General features: G+C 38.1%; 1 protein-coding gene across 2 annotated transcripts in view; it reads left to right on the top strand.

The window, feature by feature from the left end:
* The window catches only part of cemip (cell migration inducing hyaluronidase 1), a 124344-nt gene that overhangs the window by 34263 nt on the left and 69647 nt on the right, over nucleotides 1-20434 (top strand). For both annotated transcript variants that reach the window (XM_055022442.1, XM_055022443.1), the window contains exons 4-9: nucleotides 1883-2021; nucleotides 5760-5996; nucleotides 6692-6871; nucleotides 12220-12290; nucleotides 14020-14115; nucleotides 19134-19255. In XM_055022442.1, the coding sequence (XP_054878417.1) occupies nucleotides 1883-2021; nucleotides 5760-5996; nucleotides 6692-6871; nucleotides 12220-12290; nucleotides 14020-14115; nucleotides 19134-19255 (845 nt within the window). The remainder of the gene's footprint in view (nucleotides 1-1882; nucleotides 2022-5759; nucleotides 5997-6691; nucleotides 6872-12219; nucleotides 12291-14019; nucleotides 14116-19133; nucleotides 19256-20434) is intronic.

Below are 20434 nucleotides of genomic sequence, written 5' to 3'. Positions count from 1 at the left end.
GGGTCTGGCGCCATCTGGTGGCTGGATGTAGTAGTAGCAGGCTGGCAAAACCCTACAACGAAAACAGAGAACCCCGGAACACAACATGATTCTAGGTTCACTGACGAGAGGCAAAGAAAATAAATAGATGATGGTTCTAATTTTAATTCAGCTGAAAAGGTAATCAGCGTGCCAACACTACCGCGGTGTTCCACCTTAGTAGCTTAAAGCATTTGCTTGTCCTCTATAGTTGCTATTAACAAGCTCCTCTGAAAGCTTACCAGTTATAATCATATTCTCTCTTTTTTTTAAACAGACAGTTTTTGTTTATTTGTTTATCAGGAGATCACACATACGTTGACATTACATACATTTTGTAAAGTTTACATGACTTCTCCGATTTCTTTTGAAAGTAAAGTGTATCTATCTTTGGCAGGAAATCGCATGTATTATTACGTAATTTACATTAAATCAGTGTAAAGAGGTCTTCAAACAATGTTATCGTTTATCGCAATAATTTTTTTGAGACAATTAATCGCCCAGCAAAATCTGTTATTGTGACAGGCCTAAGCGCAGTTACTATGTAGAATGGGAATTAGCCAATGAAACGCGGGCCCTGTAGTAAGGTGCATTGGTCCACGGACCAGTACCGGTCCGCGGCCTGGGGGTTGGGGACCATTGATTTATGATTTAGCGCACAGTGTTCTGGCTGGAACATTATTTGCATTGCGCAGAGCTCTGACTTCTGATGTCTTTGAGTTGTTGATGAAAGCTCAGTGTTAGCAGCATAATGTCCAATTTTCAGCCTCGTCCCCGGGGGATTTATTGATTGATGATGATGCCCAGGTTTTCATCATTTTTGTGGTCCCCCAAACACTGGAGTACGGCAGCCTTTCTCCTCCGGGAGCTGCTGGTTCGTGAAAAGCACTCCAGGAGTATTTATACAGATGAGCGGATAGACTGAACATGGTGGGCGAGTACTTGATGCTTATAGTGCATGCTGACGGATGAACTGCACAATACATTTTATATCATCCCGGTCTGAACAAACGGATGTTGGAGCGCATTGTGGCGGTACACGGCTGGTAGATGAGTTTCTTAGTATGATGAACAGAGATGCCATAAATATCCTGCATTGCTTCCCCTGTTCTTGCGTTTGTCCCCTGGTCTACCGGTTGTCATTTCCCCCCGGACTTAGGAAATAGTCCTATTCGCCTGCTTGTGGAGCAGGCGAATATTGGTTCGCCTGCTCCACGATATTTTATTTAATATACCAGTAGTTGAACTGTTTTTAACCACTTCAAGTGCTTGCTGAATTGTTTTTCAGCAAGCACTTGAAGTGCTAAGTTTGTGTGAGTACACAGTAGTCATTTTTGCACTATGGAAGGAAGCTGGAGTACCCAGAAAGGACCCACAGGAAGAACATAAAAACTCCATGCAGAAAGACCCTCGGCCGGGATATCATTGTTTTTTTAAATTTTTATTTAACACAACATTCTCACTTAATTTAATCACTGATGTATGATACAAAGTATTCAGTGTTGACCACAAAAGCATCATTAGAGAGTAGAATCTTTTCTGGCAAATAAGGTCACAGTGCCATGTGAAGGGTTTAAAGATTTGTGCTCGTCCCTTATTTTTTAATGAATGTGACTAGATATAGAAGTATAATATACAGATTTGGCATTGCTTTCAACATATTCGGAAGGTTTAGATTTCTTATAACTTCTGATATTTCTATCTCACTACTGAGTTGGAGTCATTAGATTACTTATCTAGTAGAAGAGGTGCAGTTGTGTTGTGTGTACTGCTGGATAGGGCAACGAAAGTAGCGACACAAAAAGTGAGTGCAAAAGCACTCACTTTTTGGTTTAAACACTGTTCTTCACTCCCTCTCTCATAGGAAAGCTGGTGATTGCGGACACCGGCCAAGCCATACTGCTTCGGACCAAGCACATTCTGATTGGGGACAAAGGGGAGTTGCACATTGGAAGTGCAGACTGTCCCTATAAGGGCAACCTCACCATCTCCTTGTTTGGAAGGTACATTTGGTTACATTGATTCCTGACATAACTGCAGCACACAGTAGGTGTTTATAAATCCATACAGCATGCTGTGAAATATCTTACCTGTTACATTTCCAAGTTATTTTTTCCACATATAGGAAGTTTTCAATAGTTCCTTTCTTTAATCAAAATGGTTTTAATGATTGTTTTGAGCCTGGCAGTCTGTTTTATTCATATCCCAAGACATTGTTTTTCAGCAAGCATCATAAATATACAAAAACTGTTAAATCATCCTCAAAATACATGGCATTATTTCTGTTAATCCTTCTCAAGTTACAGATACTTGAGAAGGAGCTGGTACGATTCTACATTAAATTGCATTGTGCTCCCAAAATAACAAGAATATAAAATGCGTATCTCAAAAACCCGAAAAGTTGTCCTGTTTGGGTATTGACATGATGCCAAGACAAAATCTCTATGCCCCAGGGGGAAGAGCAAACCTTCAACAAACTCTTATATGATGAAAGCAGTGAAATTTTCTACACCTGAGACATTTAATCAGACATTTAGTGAGATATTCTTGCCTTATGAGCAAATGTTGAGACAAAGAAGATAGCCAAAATATTTCAAATTGGCCGTACATCAGGTATGTGAAGTCAGCTGCAGGAAGCTAGAGAAATTGACATTAAAGCCCAAGAATCTTAGGAGTGCAAAGTTGAATATTAGGGGGCAGGAGGTCTTTTTATTTGTTTTATCTTCAATGTCCATTTGGCTACATAACGGTTTTCTGGTAACTGTTGAAAAAATTTTTGTTTAATTTTGATGTTTTTCATTTTGTTTTTATTGCCTAAATATTGGACTAATTTGTCTCACTCAGACATTTTTTAGCCTGCACAACATGTAGAACATGCACCAAGTGTAATCTGAAACACCTTTTCGGGGCTTTAGATCCAAAGCATCCAGACATGATGATGACGATGTACCATACATAAGGTTACAAAAAGCGGGCAAGCAATTGTGACTTCTTCCCCCACATACAGCACACAGCGGAGACCAGTTGGGTGAATTTTCTGTAATGAGTGTCAACAACAAAAAACACAGTTAGCCCCCCTACTAGTGCACCAGTTCTGGGTACACAGTAGAGTGCTGAACAGACTGTGTCCTACAAATAATCACTACAATCGGGTTCAACAATACATTTTTGTAACAGGTGATCGTATAGTGGATTTTGATTGATAGCACAACTTTCAAATGAAATTCATACAATCTTTCTCTTATACATAAATAAAAAAAATCAGAAAAATAAGTTAGAGTTAGTCAAATTTAACTAATAAACTATTTAACAGTAACCTCTAAATGAAACAGAGAACAAACAAACTGACACACAGGCAAATACAGCAAACCGACAACATGATAAACAAACTGACAACCTTAACTGAAAAATAACTGACAACATAAATTTCTGACATTTAATATAACATAATTACTTGTAACGAGTGGTTAACAGCAAACAGCACAGTGAGCCTCCCTACTGGTGCACCAGTTCTGGGTACTGCAACAAAACTCCACGTTAGTCCTTGAGCACAACCACCACTACTGTTCAGAAAGGAACTGGACTTGATGACCTACCACAGTAGAGTGCTGAACAGACTGTGTGGAATCTACAGTTTCTCCTTCTTTTATAGGCAACCACTCATTAAAGGACAACTTTGAAACACATTTTAGCAGAATTTAATCTGAACCATTTCAACTATGTCACACAATTACTTAATAGGACATATCTGAAGTATGTTTTTATTACACCAGGCTGTGTATGAAAATTTATATTAAACTTTGTGCCGTCCAGGTACTTTGTGCCTAGATGGCACAAAGTAGCACTTTGTATGGTATATGTGAACCTATATGTGAAGCTGTGCTCATAGCCATAGCACAGATATTTTATTTTGGAACCAGTGTTGTGCATTAATTTTTGATTTAATCATTACACAGTCAGTTTGTCCATTCAGGCATTGGTCCAGCCTTTAATAATTTTTTTTTACTCTGGGGTTTTACAAGGTTTCCCCCAGATAACTTGCTAAGCCTGGTTGTTGGGACACTGATTGAAAAGTGGTGTTATGTCAATTTCAGTCTTAGCCAGGAAGATTAAGCTCCGCAATGGCAGCATTGAAATGAAAAACAAACCGCCAATCACACTAGTTCCTTGTCTTAGGCATCCTGAAATGGCAGCCATAGGAAAGAAGATTAAACTGACTATGAAGTGGATGTTCATGTCAGTTAGCAATGAACATGCATGCATGCGACCCACATGTAAAGAATTGGTGGTGCAGGAACTCTGGATCCCATTAAAACAAATCCAGTGTGTGCTCTAGCACAGTGAGGTATGTAGTTAATACAATGCAAGGCAGCATCGGCAACAAGTGGATGGTCTAACCTTTAAAGGCACCATACCATGTGGATTGGTGGTCCATTTTATTCATATTCTGAGACATATCCCATGGGACTTGCAACATGTGAGCATGGATGTTGCAAGTCCCATGAGAAAACACTGGAAATACACGAGGGACATGGTCAAATGCCTTCTCCAAGTCCACAAAATACATGGGCAAACTCCCATGCCAACTACATAGCATCCTTCAAGAGATCCTCTCCAACTGTGGTCCACAATTCATATCTCAGATATGGAAATATTTCTGTTCAGCATTGGAAGCAAAAGTCATGCTCACATCTGTTTACCACCTTCAGTCAAATGGAGAAACTGAATGTACAAACCAGGAACTCGAATTCACCCTGAGACACTTCACTTCCACCAACCCATTTGATTGGAGTCAGTATCTCCCCTGGGAGATGCACATAATTCTGACATTTCTGCAGCTACTGGTTTCTCCCCTTTCAAAGCACAGCTTGGTTATCAAGTACCAAAGTTCCCCTCGGATGAAAAAGAAATCTCCATAATGTCAATTCAACACCACATCTGCCACTGCAAGAATGTCTGGAACAGAATCATCCTCGCCCTCAATCACACTGCAGAACAGAACAGATATTATGCTGACCATAAGAGAACACCTGCTCCACAGTACTCATTCGGACAAAACGTTATGTTTTCCACATGTGACATTCCACTTAAATCCATGTCGAAGAAACTCTCCCCCAGCATTATAGGTCCATACAAAATTGAAAAGATCATCAATCCCACAGCAGTCCACCCCGGTCTCCCATCATGTCTTTGTATACATCCCACATTCTACTTTTCCCAAGTCAAACCCATTCAGATCCACACATTGTGCCTCCTTCTGAGACATAGATGGGCATCTTGCGTTTACTGTTCGCCGGATCGCAAACTCTCATCGGCAAGGTCGTGGATGACAGTACCTCATCGACTGAGAGGGCTATGGTCCGGAGGAGCATTCTTTCTTTATTTACTCTTGACACTTTGCTTATCACAGACTACCACTCTTCTCTCCTTTCATGCTCTTCTGGGCCGCCAGGGGATGGCGATTGAGAGGGGCAGAGGTATGTTGGGAACTGGGGTTTTGGGTCTTTGTGGGGAGTCTCTTGTTTGCTGCTTCCTTCATCATCTGCTAGATAGTGACAAGAGGCTTCTAAGACCTAGATGGCATGCTGGGTGTCTGTATTCAGCACCCTTGTGATCAATATACCTCGGCCTACCAGCATTTCAGTGCCTGAGTGTTTGCCTGATATGCTGCTCTGTGCCTCTCTGAGTCGAGTCTCTGAGTTTTCTTTGATTGTCTCTTGTAACACTTACCTACAAACTAGATTGGATGACGACGATAAAGAACACAGCTACTTTGGGAAGAAGTACATTGGTGTGGGACAAGGAGGAACACTAGAGATTTTTGGTGAAAAGAAGCTGGCTTGGACTTTCCTCAACAAGACCCTCCATCCTGAAAAGAGCAACCAAAAAAGTTACTTCTTCCACAGAAGCTGGGGGAACCGAGGCATCATTCTCCATGTAATTGATCCTACTACTGGAGATGTATTACATAGTGACAGGTGAGGCTACATTCAGTTACCTTCAGCTCTTAATCATTGAAGAGTTGTTTTAAGTTTATTCATTACAAGCTTGTCATGAAGAGCTATGAGGACAAATATATCACTAGCAGCCTGAACTTTCCCTCTTCCGCTTCAACAAAAAATATTTGAATTCCTCTGTCATTCAACATTAATAATTTGATTTTAAGTGATGGCACATATTTTCATGATGGGTTTGAAGGTAGATGGAGGACCCAAATGCAGAACAGCAGATATGTACATTAAATCATAAAAAATGTTGAAAACAATCAAACCTACAAAAAAATTCATAGCGAACCAATTCATTGGGACTAGGAATTTAATCTAACAAAAATAACTAGACAAAGAAACATAAATGAACTAGACTAACTAAGAAAATGCTAGTTAACAAGAAATAAATATAACTGGAATCACTAAGTGGGGTTAGGGATAGGGTGTATAATGTATTTCCCGTTATTCTTACTATTTTATGAGCAGTCTGTGTCTGTCATCTTATAATGATGTGAAGACGCATCTTATAATAATGTGTCTGTTATAAGATGACACATTTTCTTCCAACCTGGGGAATGGTCTTTCACATGGTCTTTCATTTTATTTGATCATTTGACAGATACATCTCACTCTTATTACTATTACTGCTATCTTATTGGACTGTTTCCACAATCTTGCTGTTGCAGGTTTGACACATACCAGGAGAAGACAGAAAGTTGTCGCCTTGCAAAGTTTGTTGATGCCGTAAAGGCAGGTCTCATCTTGTGCATGATGGTTAATGATGAAGGTTCAAACAACTTGGAAGATTCAGCCAAAAATAGCCTGTCCAGACTGGGCAGCATCTTCATCAGCAATCTAGGATTTCGGTAAGCTTTTTAAGTTGATGTCTAAAAATGTTATTTTGTTTGTCTGTCCAACAATATCGGTTGTAGTTTATCATCAACAGACAAAACATTGTTTGTCAAGAATTCCAATTGATCTTTGACAACCCAAGAATCAATCTAATGTAAAGAGATGGAAAAAAAAGCCCTATAAGTTGCATTAACATCTATTATCATGAAGTGCTTCCAGAGAGTGGTTAAGGGTAATATAATATAATAATATCTTATAATAGTAATAATATAAGTAATAATATTATTAGTAATAATAATAATAATAATAGCAGTAATATAATACTGCCTCCATCATTTGACCCATTCCAGTTTGCATACAAACCTAATCGCTCATCTGAAGATGTCTTCTCCACTGCTCTTCATCTGAGCCTGGTACACCTGGAAAAAAGAAACACCCACGTACGGATGCTGTTTTTGGACTTCAGCTCAGTATGTAGAACAATCATTCCCCAGGATCTGGTGTGCAAACTGGTCTCACTGGGATTCAACACTCTACTGTGCAACTGGCTGCTGGACTTCCTCACTGACAGAACTCAGTCTGTCTGTGTGGGTAATAACATGTCCAATGTCATTTCTTTGAACACTGGTTATCCTCAGGGCTGTGTCTTGAGCCCCATGCTGTTTACCCTGATGACCCATGACTGTTGTCCCAGGTTTAACACAAACCACGTCATAAAATATGCAGATGACACAACAATTATAGGATTAATTCAAGACAACAATGAAGTAAACTACAGAAAAGAGGTACAACATCTTGTTGTCTGGTGCAGAATAAACAACCTGCTCCTGAACGTTGACAAGACAAAAGGAATCATTGTCGACACACACGACAGTATGATTCGACATGTGTGTGTCGAATCACACCGACACACACATTGTCGGTGTGTGGTTGTCGACCGAACCACACACCACTCCTCGTTAACGACAAAGCAGTGGAGATCGTTAGCAGCACTAAGCCCCTGGGGCTTCACATTCCAAACAACCTCAGCTGGACACCTCACATCACTTCAATGATGAAAAAGTTACATCAGCGCCTGCACTTTCTGAGGCGAATGAGAAGGGCTTCTCTCCCACCTCCCATCCTCTCCATCTTCTCCAGAGGAACCATTGAGAGCCTGCTGACCAGCAGCATCTCCATCTGGTCTCAGACTGGGAGTCTCTGCAAAGAGTGGTGAAAACAGGATCCTTGGGTCTCCACAATTGCACACAGATGCTACTTAGCCAGAGCAAATCAGATCCTCTCTGACTCCACCCATCCTCTTCATGGTCTGTTCATCCGGTTGGCATCTGGCAGGAGATTCCGTAGCATCTGCTGCAGAACAGCCAGACAGAGAAATAGCTGTCTCCCACTGGCCATCAGACTGCTCAACAATCCCATCACTAAAACTTAACTATAATGTTAAGTTATATATATTTAGCAACACATTACTATTTGTTTATTATGTAATGAAAGGCACACATATAACTGTGCATGTTCTGGTGCACATGTGGGTGTTTGCCTATTGTTAGTGGGAGCACAAAGGAAAAGATCGCCTGGAACAAGAGGCTCCCTGCCATGAACCAAAAAGAATGGGGTGACATTTGTAGTGGAGGGTACATGAGTGTTGTATGCCAACTCAACCGTAGACATAGATTTACTTTATTGTAATTCCACAAAGAAACAGAAGTAAAATTGGCAATGAAATATTATTGCTTGGCCACCTAATTAGTGTGCTGCCAGTTGCAGTCTTAATGGTTGACACTGCAGCTATTAACACTGCTGCTGCTGCCTTACAACAGAAGCACTATTATGACAGGCATGTGAGACATGAAGCTTATGATCCTGTGGGTTTAGTGTGGATTGACATTCCCTCTTTGCCAAGGCATAAGTCGGCTCCTTGATGGACTGGTCCTTTGAAAGTTTTAAAACAGCTGGATTTTGAGGCAGACACTGGTGTTGATGAGGTGTTAGACCAATTTGACCCCAGAGCGAAACCCAAAGTTGTTGCCTACAACAAGCTCGAGCCATATAGGTCTTATGACAGATTTTCCACCATCGTTTTAATTTGCTGACAACTGAAGGGAGAAAACCTAAAATATTTTTTTGTTATAAAATAAGACAGTTTCAAAAATTGGACCTTGTAGAAAACATTGCAAATGTTCTTAAATTTATGTTGCATACATCATGCCTATAGCAAACGTTTCGATTGAGATAAGATGATCTTGTGTTAGAAGCCAATGCCTTGTGGTTAGCTTAACAACCATTTGATATATTACTCATAATTCAGGAAGAATTAAGAGGTTTCATAACTGACGTAGGGACAGATAGAGATTATTGTTATGTTTGCAGTTTTGATGAAGACAAAATAAATGGATGGGAACAATTATGTGGTGTCAGACAGATTCCTAGTAAATGACTCTTGTCGCCCGCTCTTTTCACACTGGTGCTAAATAAGCAAGCTCTGCATGGCCACAAAAATGTTAATGTATTGGAATTTATCAGTTGAGACTAATGTGTATATTGTAGATATGTATTTTTTGTAGCCATGTGAGTTTTTGTAATGAGACATATAAAATCTCACTAATTTTGTTAAAATTTCAACCGTTACACTGCAATTAAGTTGATGGAAAGTTTGATAAAGACAGAGAGAGAGAAAGAGAGAGTTAGGACACTCTTTGAACATTCTGATGCATGTCCATGTAGCCTTCAATAGTTCCCAAGATCTCAATGCTGTCAGTCAGTTTGAATGGCTTTTGGTGTGATGTAACGCAAATAAATGACTTTTCTGACTTTATCCCATGACTTTGTTATTTTTTAGCAATAATGAAATGATTACTTCACTTTGTATTTTATCAAAGCATTTTAGATGCAACAGGAACATTTGTACTTGTTTAGAGGTGATAAATAATAAATTATAGGGAAACAACACTGCTAAAACAATAGAATATATTAAGGCTACAAAACATATCAAAGTCTCGATGTAATACACTGACAGGTATTTTTAAAGTGTTTTATAATAATATTATGCATGTAAATAGGGATAAAAAACAGAAGTAGTACATAATTTTAATGTTAGCATGAGAATGATACGCCTTATGTCTTTGCCAGCAGTTAGCTCTACTCCAGCTTACCTTCAGAGCTACATCCTTCAAAAAAAATTTAATATTCTAAAAGGAAAAAAAAAAAAGAAAATCCAGATATGAAAAGATGAAAAATGTGTTAAATTACATTAACCAGATTAAAGAGGTTTCAAATAACTGAGGAAAATCTGTAGTTGTAGATGTTTTGGCTGAAGGCCTGGAGCAAATTCTTAAGCTCTGTTGCAGAACAATTAACCTACGTTTTTCTAATAAAAAGTGAGTATCTGGGCCTACACCAGAGTTAATTGTACTTGTAGCCAGACAACTATTAGAAAACTGTAATTTGAGTAAAATGCTTATTTAAACAAAACTTTCTCTTTAAAAATATTAGATGACAAAATAAGTGTATATTTTACCAAACAAATTATAAAATGGGAAGCTTTTAGAAAGTATTTCTTTTTTCACTTGTACTGTTTATTGTATGCAAATTTTCACAGGGAAGATAGGAGAACTTGAGACAGAAGAAAAATAATGCAGTCGAACAAATAGTTTTAACAATGAGAAAGAAATTGAGTTACATTTTTTACAAAGTATTAGATAAAAGTCATTGGCATGCAGAATAAGAGAGGCATTAGATGGAGCAAATGCATATTGAAAAAAGCCATACAGCACAGTTTTTCTGAGGTCAACAAGCTAGATGTTTCTTCAAGTCCATGAGGATTCTGCTCCCGACAGCAGAACGCAGCAAAGACGACTGCAGCACATTAAGCTGGAACCAAGTCAATGTCAATTTAATTTATAAACCACTTTGAAAACCATATCAACTGCACCAAAGTGTGTCAGGAAAGGTTCTCCACATGCTCAGACTAAAGATCAACGGTCTGACAAAGGTGAATAGAGAATGTGTACCAACTCTGGATTAAGTCCAGAGTTGAAACAGGGAAGCTTTTTGGAGATGTGACTTTGGCTGGTCATTCAGGAGCTACAGCACCTTTATGTTTTATATTGGCAGGAAGCAAAATTATCCTCAAAATCATTGAAAGCAGCTTACATAGGAAAATCTTTCTTGGGGAGTTTCTTCTGACAGTCAACTCAGACAGCTGCAGTGTTAAGAGGATGATGACAGTTTTCTGGCAGAGGTCCTGGACATTAAGAAATATAAATAATATAAAGCAAATTAATCAACTGTCCTACAATAAATATAAATTTGACAAAGATTTAAAATCTTTGAGCAAAAGTGCTTTAGAATTCTGCAGAAAAAAAGGGAAAATATTTCCTAGTTGAGACAGTTCAGTAATCGGAATTACCATAAGCATGAGAATATCATCAACTTTCAAAAGTTAAACTGCAATGCATATTGTAAAACACTGAATTAGACAAATTGAAAAACAAAAAACTTTAAAGCTGTCAGCTTGAAGCAGCTGCAGTTCAAATACAACTAGCAAGAAAACATACTTAAATAATAAAAGCTGGCGACATAAAATATCACTGTCGATAAATTATGGTAGACCACAGTCAGCTGACACTTCACAATAGCAAGAAAATATTACATTTTCATCAACCTACTGGAAACACATTTCTGAAACACTGAGAATGAATAATGTTCAATGCTGGAGCTGCTGTTTGGAACTGAAGCCCCATGACCCTCATGACTTCTGCATTCCATTCTTTCTAATGAAATCTGTCCGAATCCATACCAGTGTTTTCCCACCATGCTTTACTCAGGCAAGATTAATGATAAAAATATACATGAACATTCATGTATCGCAAAATGAAGTGAATTTACTGATGTATCTTATCTAGTGTATTTCTACATAAGATACATCACTAAAGCTTTCATTAGACAAATTTAAATGTGCATCCATTTAATCCCGTTTAGAAACAGAAAATTATTTCACAAATTTAAGGAAAATGTCAAATGTAATATATTGAAATGACAAAAAATAATACATTTTATGAAAGGTTTTGATGATTTAAACAAGTTGTATTATGTAAAACCAATTTTAATAGTAATTTTTTAATTTTTCCAGCATGTTTGTTTTAATGGGAAGTAATATTAACATTTGGAGTGGCCAGAAACTTAAAACTGTACACATTATGTTTACAAGCACAAACATGTGCACAACTTTTTATTTTTTTGCATGCATGTGTAAACACTTTTGTTGGCCTCTACCCTCTTGTCTTTATGTGCATTAAATTTATTTTTACTTGAATATTTATTGTAATTCCTTGTGTTTTGGCTTATTTCTTTTCTTTTACAGAGATCCTTGGACATTTATTGTCCAAAAAGGTCATCGTTCTTCTGCTGTGGAGGATCACACAGTATATAAAGGTAGGAATCAATTTAAAATGTATGCCTTGTTTCTGTAGTTCATGATCATAGTGAAAGAAATTAAATAAAAAATATTTTTTTACATTCATACAGCAGACAGTTAGTATCTGTTATATAAAAAGATTTTTACGTTTGTTAAAAATGCCGGTATGTTGTAATAATAATATGAGACCGATTATCTGTGAAAAAAAATCAACCTTCTCTGCTTTTTTCCAGTGCAGAAATACAACACTTGCTCAGAAACACACTATCAAAGCCAGGAGGAGGTTCTGTTAATCATGTATGTGTAAATGTTGCTCCCTACCTCCCCTTTACCCTCTCCTATGCTACAGAGTCTTCCCAACTGTAGAGCTTGTCATGATTGCTCAGGCTAGTTCTTCTGTAAAGGTAAATTGTTTCTCCTCCATTTGCACATAGTTTGTACATGATTGATAATAATGAGCCATCTTCAGAGCTCTGGTAGGTTGTTTTTGAGCAGGATCAGTGTATTTCTACAGATGACAATATTAGCATTGGGAGAAAGAGGAGGAGTTAATTTTTGTAACAGATTATATGTGTCATACCATACTCCCATGAAACACTTTCAGTTCCAACAAAAATGTGAAAAACTTTAAATGTTTTTTTTTTAAATAAAATTTATTGCAGCTTTTAAGAGAATCTAAATTACCAAAACATTTTAATGAGACATCTAAGACCATGATATATAGAAGGAAATAGTGTTTCACAACATTTAAACTAGTTTCCATATGCAGTTTTATTTGGAGACAGGGTCAGGCTGTCTGTGTGGTTTGTGTAGAATGTGCTGGACCAAGTTGTTTCTTCTGTATGGAGTACATTCGGCTTCTTGGTGGGTTTTGATTTAGGTTCTTTGAGCTTTTTGCCTCCTGTGGGCTTTGATATATGTTTTTTCACAGGGCTTCTTTCAGCTGCTTTCTGGGTGACCAGCATGTATTTTGGGCTATGGATTTTGTGGGTCTTCTTTTTACAGTAGTGAACTTTCGTAGGATGGTTTTTGGAGCTTGTGGGGATGTTTTTTCATGGTGTGAACTTTGTGCATGACTTTTGCACTGGGCACTTCTTGTGCTAGGTGTCAATGGCTGTCAAAAATCCCATTTTTTTCTGGTGCCAGTTCTGCTCCTTTCATTGGTACATTTTGTGGAGGGAACAGCCAGTAAACTCAGAAGCTATTGTCTAGAATATTCAGTTAGTCAGGTTTTGTAATGACAGCAACAAAGTGGTTCAAAACACAGCGAGTCCCCTGGAACTAATACCATTAGTTTACTGTTCATGTGTATTATAGCTAACAGATACCCCACCCAATTTGTTTTGTTTATTAAAAGTTCATTCATTCTTCATTTTGGCTCGTTCATTCCTTCATAACTTGTTTTTGTGTCTGTCTCCTACCTTGATCTTTGATACTTATATTTCCTATATGTCACTGAATGTGACTTTCTACGTGTGTTCCTCAAGTGTGCCTTTTTGTGAGGCAGCGCGCTGTTTTCCTTCTGCTGAGGAGCGTTAGGCATCAAGTATGACAAATAGAGTTTTTGTATTAAGGTGAATAAAACCTTTTTTTTATTCACAAAGACAACTCCGGATGTCATCTGTGCCTGAGCCCAGCAACATTTGTTTTATTAATCCACAAGCGAACAGTGTACTTTTTAGTAAAGTTTCTACAAAAGAAAACAAGTCATGTACCTTAGAAAACTATTATTTTATGTTTTTCTAGGAACTAAAGAGTCATCAAAGGCACAGAGCACTTTTCAATTCCAGTCAAGTTCTGGAGAGCACTTTACCATCACCAGCAACAGCCAGTGGACACAAGGTAATTTCTCCCCTTCAGCCAACTGATGCTTGCTTCCTAAATAAATACATAAAACACAACAATTATCTCGTCCTTAAAATTAATACAGACTCAGATTAACAATGGCATAAATTATGTTACAATGACCTTCACAATGTAAGAGTTTAGGTTTCTGTGTTGTTTTCAGTCATTTGCTACTCCTCTCAAGTTTAATCAAGTTTCAACACAGTTCTTGTTATCAACAGCCATTTATTGTGGACAAGTCTTACAAAGTCCCCAAAATATGCCATCAGAACTAAAACAGAAAAAGGTCACACAAACCTAAGTCCGTTCCCAATAAATGGAGTATTTACATAAATAAAACATACAAAACCAGTACCTCATTAGCTACTGTTAAAACTTAGAGGAATAACTTCACTTGGCTCGCTAATTTTCCTCTAGTTTCCCAGATCCAGGGACTCTGCATGTGCAGGGGAAATAATAAAGAAACAACCATTCGACATCAGACTTCAGATACATCTAGAGCTTTATCCAGAGAATTCAATGCATACAGAATGTTAGATCAGCATCACACCCAGATCATCAAGAAGTCCAACACATGACAAAACACAGAATTACCTGCAACGAGTTGAAAAGGAAAGACAAAAATGCATTTTTGGGAATTGCTCACTTGGGCACAAAGCAATTCGATCTTCTGCTGTAAAACAGACCTTTTTATGAGGATGTGTATTCCCTTCATTTAAATATATGCATTAGAAGGTGTGTCCTCCCCTTGTAGGGCTATTTAATGTTAATTTTATTACCCTGCTTGAGACCTGCTAAAATCCAAAGGCAAATATATAGAGAGAACAAAGGTCATCCTCAACTAGAGTCGTCCCGTACCAATCTCCTGCTTTTTACAGACCAGAATTTATTGGTAAAATAGCTGGGTGCTTGACGTATGGATGTAGAGTAGCTTGCTCTAACTTACCTCCCACTCTGAGGACACCCTTGTGGTCAAGAAAGGAGTTGAGCCAGTAGAGCTTAGTTGTCTTGTCTTTTGTTAACTCCTTTTGGGTCTGAAGCTTCTTGATCTCTTTGGATAAGACTGAGCCTTGTACAATGACTATAATTGCAAGAGGCGTAGCTTCATTATTTCTCTTTTGCATTCTCTTAAACTCTTTCCCAAATCTGATGAGTCTTGTCATAACTTTGTCTAGTCTTGACCAGTTGGAGAATTTAACAAAATGTTCTGCCAGGAATCCATCCTTGTCAATGTGTGGTCTGCAACTAGTTTTCGTACTTTTGGGTCTTCTGATCCAAGTTATCCTATCTTAATCTCTCTGCTGGGTAGCTGTTCTTACCAGAGAAAATGTAGTCTTTTACAGCAGTCAGAAGAAACAAGGTCTTTGGCTTTTAAACCACAAGACGCATGATCGGCTGGATTTTCATCTGAAGCACTGTGCTTCCACTGTTTTGGTACAGTCCTCTCTTTGATGTGTTGGATTCTATTTGCTTCAAAAACGTGAAATTGTCTTGCTTCATTGCTGATGTATCCCAACAAAACTTATTTATCTGTCCAAAAGAACTCTGGCATTTTCCAGCTCTAATTTCGCTTTGTGCATGTTGCTTATGTATACTGCAGTGACTGCTGCAGACAACTCCAATCTTGGTACTATAGTCACCTTTGTGGATGCTACCCTGAATTTGGCAAATACAAGAGCGCAATGGATATGTCCTTATTCACTGATGGTTCTTAGGTCGATACATACTCCATATCCTGCTCACTTGCTTCTGAAAAATAGTAGAGTTTATATTTCTGAACCTTTTTGAAATCCTTAGGTAGGTAACAACAGTCGATCTTAACATCTGTAAGGTTCTGGACATCTGACAGCCAGTACTCCCACTGTGGCTCAAGTTCACTTGAGAGTGGTGCATCCCAATCTGCCTTGTCATGACACATTGCTTGCCGAGTAAAATAAAAGGCGCCAAAAGTCTAATTGGGTCAAAGATGGGGGCTATAGTCAACAACACTCCTCTTCTGGAAAGGGGGTACTGTTTCACAACTACTTGAAACTGGAAATGATCAGAGGCAACACACCACTTAATGCCTCGAGCTCTGACTATCTGTTGCTCACTAAATGCAAGGTCTTGAGTTTTTACTGTCTCTACACAATCTTCTTTGGGAAGCGAGTTGCGTACTTGTTGACTTTCGAAGTTGTAGTTTTCTAGTGTGGCAGAGTTGCTTTGCTTTGTTCACCAGATGAATTGCTTCCTTTTCCAAATTAAAACTGATCCAACCATCGTCAACATAGAAATTTCGTTCAATAAATTTTAGTGTCGCTTTACTTAACTGACCTTGACCCTGTGCTACAATGTACTCTAAGTTTGCGCAGGCTGGTGACGAGGCTGCTCCAAACAGGACACGCATGCAGTAGATCGATGGAATGGAGTGGAAATATCCATTATCCCACCAGAGGAAGCAAAAATAATTTTGATCTTCTATGGGGACTCTGAATTGGTGAAACATGCGTTTGATGTCATACATCACTGCCACCTGATCTTTTGAGATTCTGCACAGGTATCTTTCTAGTGTGTTGATTAACTCTGGTCCTGTCAATAGGTGATCATTCAATCAGACTCCTTCGTACTTTGCTGAACAATCAAACACACCTATGCTGGGTGTTTGTACAGTTCTTCAAGAGGCACCTTTACTGCATCTCTTCACTCTAGTGTTCATAAACTTCACAGATTCACTGTGATATTGTTTGTCCTATTCAAATCTCTTCTCTTCTTGAGGACCTTGAGTCTGTGTTCTGCACATCTCTTGTTTGGTAGAACCAGTCTATCCTCCTTAAATGGGAAAGGTAGCTCACAATGTCCATCTTCTTGAATTTTCACTCCATCCTCACTTATGGAAATGAAGCGTAAATCCTCTTGAGAGAGATGAGAATCTTCCACTTTTCTTTAATTAAATTCAGATTTGTGAATTTTAATCACATCTGATGGCAGGAAAACTTCTTTGACCTGAGTGCGACAAATGTAGTGCACCTATTCTGATAACTGATCAGATGGTGGATTATGTGTCACTTCCTTGACAATTATCCTGTGACTATATCCAATAAGGTCTCCATAGTCAACACAATGATCAACACCTCTGACTATCTCTTTTTTCTGTGTCGAGAGCATCTGAACAAATGTAGTGGTGCTCTGACAACCCAGAAGGACATATACTAGTATTTCCTGTTCTGGATTGCTTGCTGTGGCTAATGTTAAGATTTAGAGGAATATCTTCACTTTGCTCGTTAATTTCCTCTGTCTCCCAGGTCCATTAGTCTCCATGTGTGCGGTGGGAAATAATAAAGAAACGACCATATGATATCAGACTTCAGACATCTAGAGCTTTATCCAGAGAATTCAATGCATACAGAATGTTATATCAGCATTACACCTAGATCATCAAAGAAAGTAACACACGACAAAACATAGAATTTACCAGCAACGAGTTGAAAAGAAACAACAGAAATGCATTTCTGGGAACCGCTCACTCCAGCACAAAGCAATTCGACCTTCTGCTGTAAAACAAAGCTTTTTATAAGACTGTGTATTTCCTTCATTGAAATATATGCATTAGAAGGTGTGTTCTTCTCTTTTGTGGGGCTGTCTCAATGTTAATTTTGCTTGAGACCTGCTAGAGCACCCTAAAGCAAATATATGGAGACTCCACCGGAGTCGTCTTGCACCAGCCTCCTCCTTACATTCCAGACGAAAATTTATGACCTGCAGCTAGACGCAATGGCTCTCTTTCTGAAAATAATTCAAGAAACTGATTTCTTATTTTAAACAAACTGGCACAAAAATCTAATGCTAAATAATAACTATAAGTTTGGATCTAAAACTGCAGAGTTGTTTCTATTTTAAGAAAAGCTCTTTTAAAATACCTGAAATATTTTAGGAGTAAAAATAGTTTCCTAATTCTATTGTATTTCAGTAATATAAATTGCAGGAAAATAGTATGGTTAAACACTAAGTAATTCAAAACATGCTGTTTAATGCTTAAGAAAATATCTTAATACGTTTGATTATACTTTGGAGAAGGATTTTTGAAGTTTTAATGTTTCACTGAACTGTTGAACCAACACCAAAGAATTCATTGTTTTGATAGCAGACAGTCTACCTGTCTGGATAGCAGTTAAGGAAGTGCAGGCCTGTCTATCTGCAAAATCCTCCTTAGAAATTTATGTTAGTTCACCTTATCGTAAAGTCTACCTAAAATGTTCATGCCACATCTAATATTTCATATGTCTAAAGGTTAATGTCTCTGAACAACAATAACCAAACTGAAATCATTGTAGATGTGAGATCGCTCTGATCACCTTGGTCTCTTTCATCTCTTTATTTTCCCTTTGCTCTTTGTCACTGTTATTATGTCTTCTAAACTATGTGCCTTGTTCTTCATGTAAACATGTCGGGTGTTTTCATTTACAAATGTTACGAATACTTCTCTTTTCACATTTCTTGGATTGGTGTCCAAAACTGAGACATCCAAAATGCAGTCCTTTTGATTTCACAAACTTCACTCTTGTAGTTATGGCATTCTCCATAAACATTCGACATGTCTGAATGTTGTGATTCAATCTTTCACAGAAAACACATTTGTTTGATTCTGTTCTGTCTTCTGTGCTACTTGCAAATGCCTTTGCAGCAACATTTTGAGCTTTGCTTCTTGTATTCCTGCCCCCAACTTACAGCCTTCTGTCCTACATTGGACAACAAGTAAAACCAAGGTATACCCATTCCTCCTTGAGGATGTTTGTGTTTATATTTGTGCAGTTGGCTGGTGTTTTTATCCTGACCAACTTACAAACAACGAGACTGTTACAGACCAAATATAAACTATTTAAAGGGTGACCGTTAGTCATGTTCCATCAGGAATGACCAGGTATTTCTCTTAGTTTGTTTCATATTCTTTCTGACAACATACATAGACCACAAACAGTGACGGTCTTAGTCCAGATATCACTTCGGCCATTAAATTTGGATATGTGTGTGTTCTACAGAGGCAGAGTGGACTGACTGGTTTGACAGGGATGATGAAAGGGGATCTGGAGACTGGGAAAAACTGTTTGACCTGCACAAAGCTTATCCAGATCAACTGTGTAGTGTTCCATTGGACATCCAGGTAAATGTTCACTGTCCGTATTGTATTTTCAAGCATTTGTATTTGATACTAGGTAAATAAAGCAATTACTTTATTATTATTATTCTGATGAAAGCATCATGGAATAAATTTGGCTTCAGTTTTTCACACCTTGTCTGAGGTTAAATATCTAATTGTGTGACTAAGAAGAACATTGCATAATAGTTCCCAGTCTAAAGGGACACATTGAATTACCTGTGGCACATGATTAAGGTGTGACCACTAGACAAGAAAGTAGAGGGGTTTTTTAGATTGCTGATCAAAATTAGATTCAAGGGTTAGAAACAACTAGAATTAACTAGGTTCCCTTTTTTGTGATATTTCCTTCAGTCCCCATTCCTTAGAAATTCAGCATCACAATTAGAAAAGATTATGCTTTTCCACAAAGGCGAGAGACCGAGAATCTATCAGAGTAGATTTGCAAGGAAAGCCACACAATCACACTAACTTTAACTGTTCAAATAGTGTCATGATATGGACAGTGAAAATCCAGATTCAAAGAATCACTGCAAGGTTAACTAGCTTACTGTGAGCAGACTGGGTTTTCTCATCTATAGTCATGTAATCCAAACACCCTAACTCAGGTGAAGTCTTGGTTGAAATCTAAGCGACCCTCCAGTAGGACTTAGTGAGATGTGTATGAGAAATGTGACATATAAACCAGACCTCGCTGTGGTCTATATGAGGACAGCTGAAAAAATATAAATAAGTTTAATTTGATAATTTGAAGTAAAAGGCAGGAAGAATTCCCTTTTTAAATGAGTCCCAGAAGGAGGACGAGCAGTTTTGCTTTAAATTTCTTTTGAAATTTAGTCGGCAGTCTATCTGGGCCTGGGGCTTTACCTCTTTTCAAGTGATGGGGAGACTCTGTCATAGTTGTATCAATAGCTGTAATAACTGTTTTATTTGTTTCCCTTACTTATTACAATTATTACTAAAATATCTCAGAACACGTTCGTTATTAATTCCATGGGCCATCATCAACATCATCATCATCATCATCAATCTTGTGTTACTCCAGAGTTTTTCTGAGTACTTGGAGCTTAGTGTTAGCTTCTCCCTCACACACACCTTCCTTCCTGCCTGCATGAAACTTTTTCTTTATGAACATTTTCACTCCTTCTTACCAGCAGCAGCAGCTAACCTGAACTCTTCCTCAAT

This window comes from Poeciliopsis prolifica, unplaced genomic scaffold (genome assembly GCF_027474105.1).
Source record: "Poeciliopsis prolifica strain line A6 unplaced genomic scaffold, Auburn_PproV2 SCAFFOLD086, whole genome shotgun sequence".
Taxonomy (NCBI): domain Eukaryota; kingdom Metazoa; phylum Chordata; class Actinopteri; order Cyprinodontiformes; family Poeciliidae; genus Poeciliopsis; species Poeciliopsis prolifica.
This window is presented reverse-complemented; position numbering and strand designations above follow the sequence as displayed.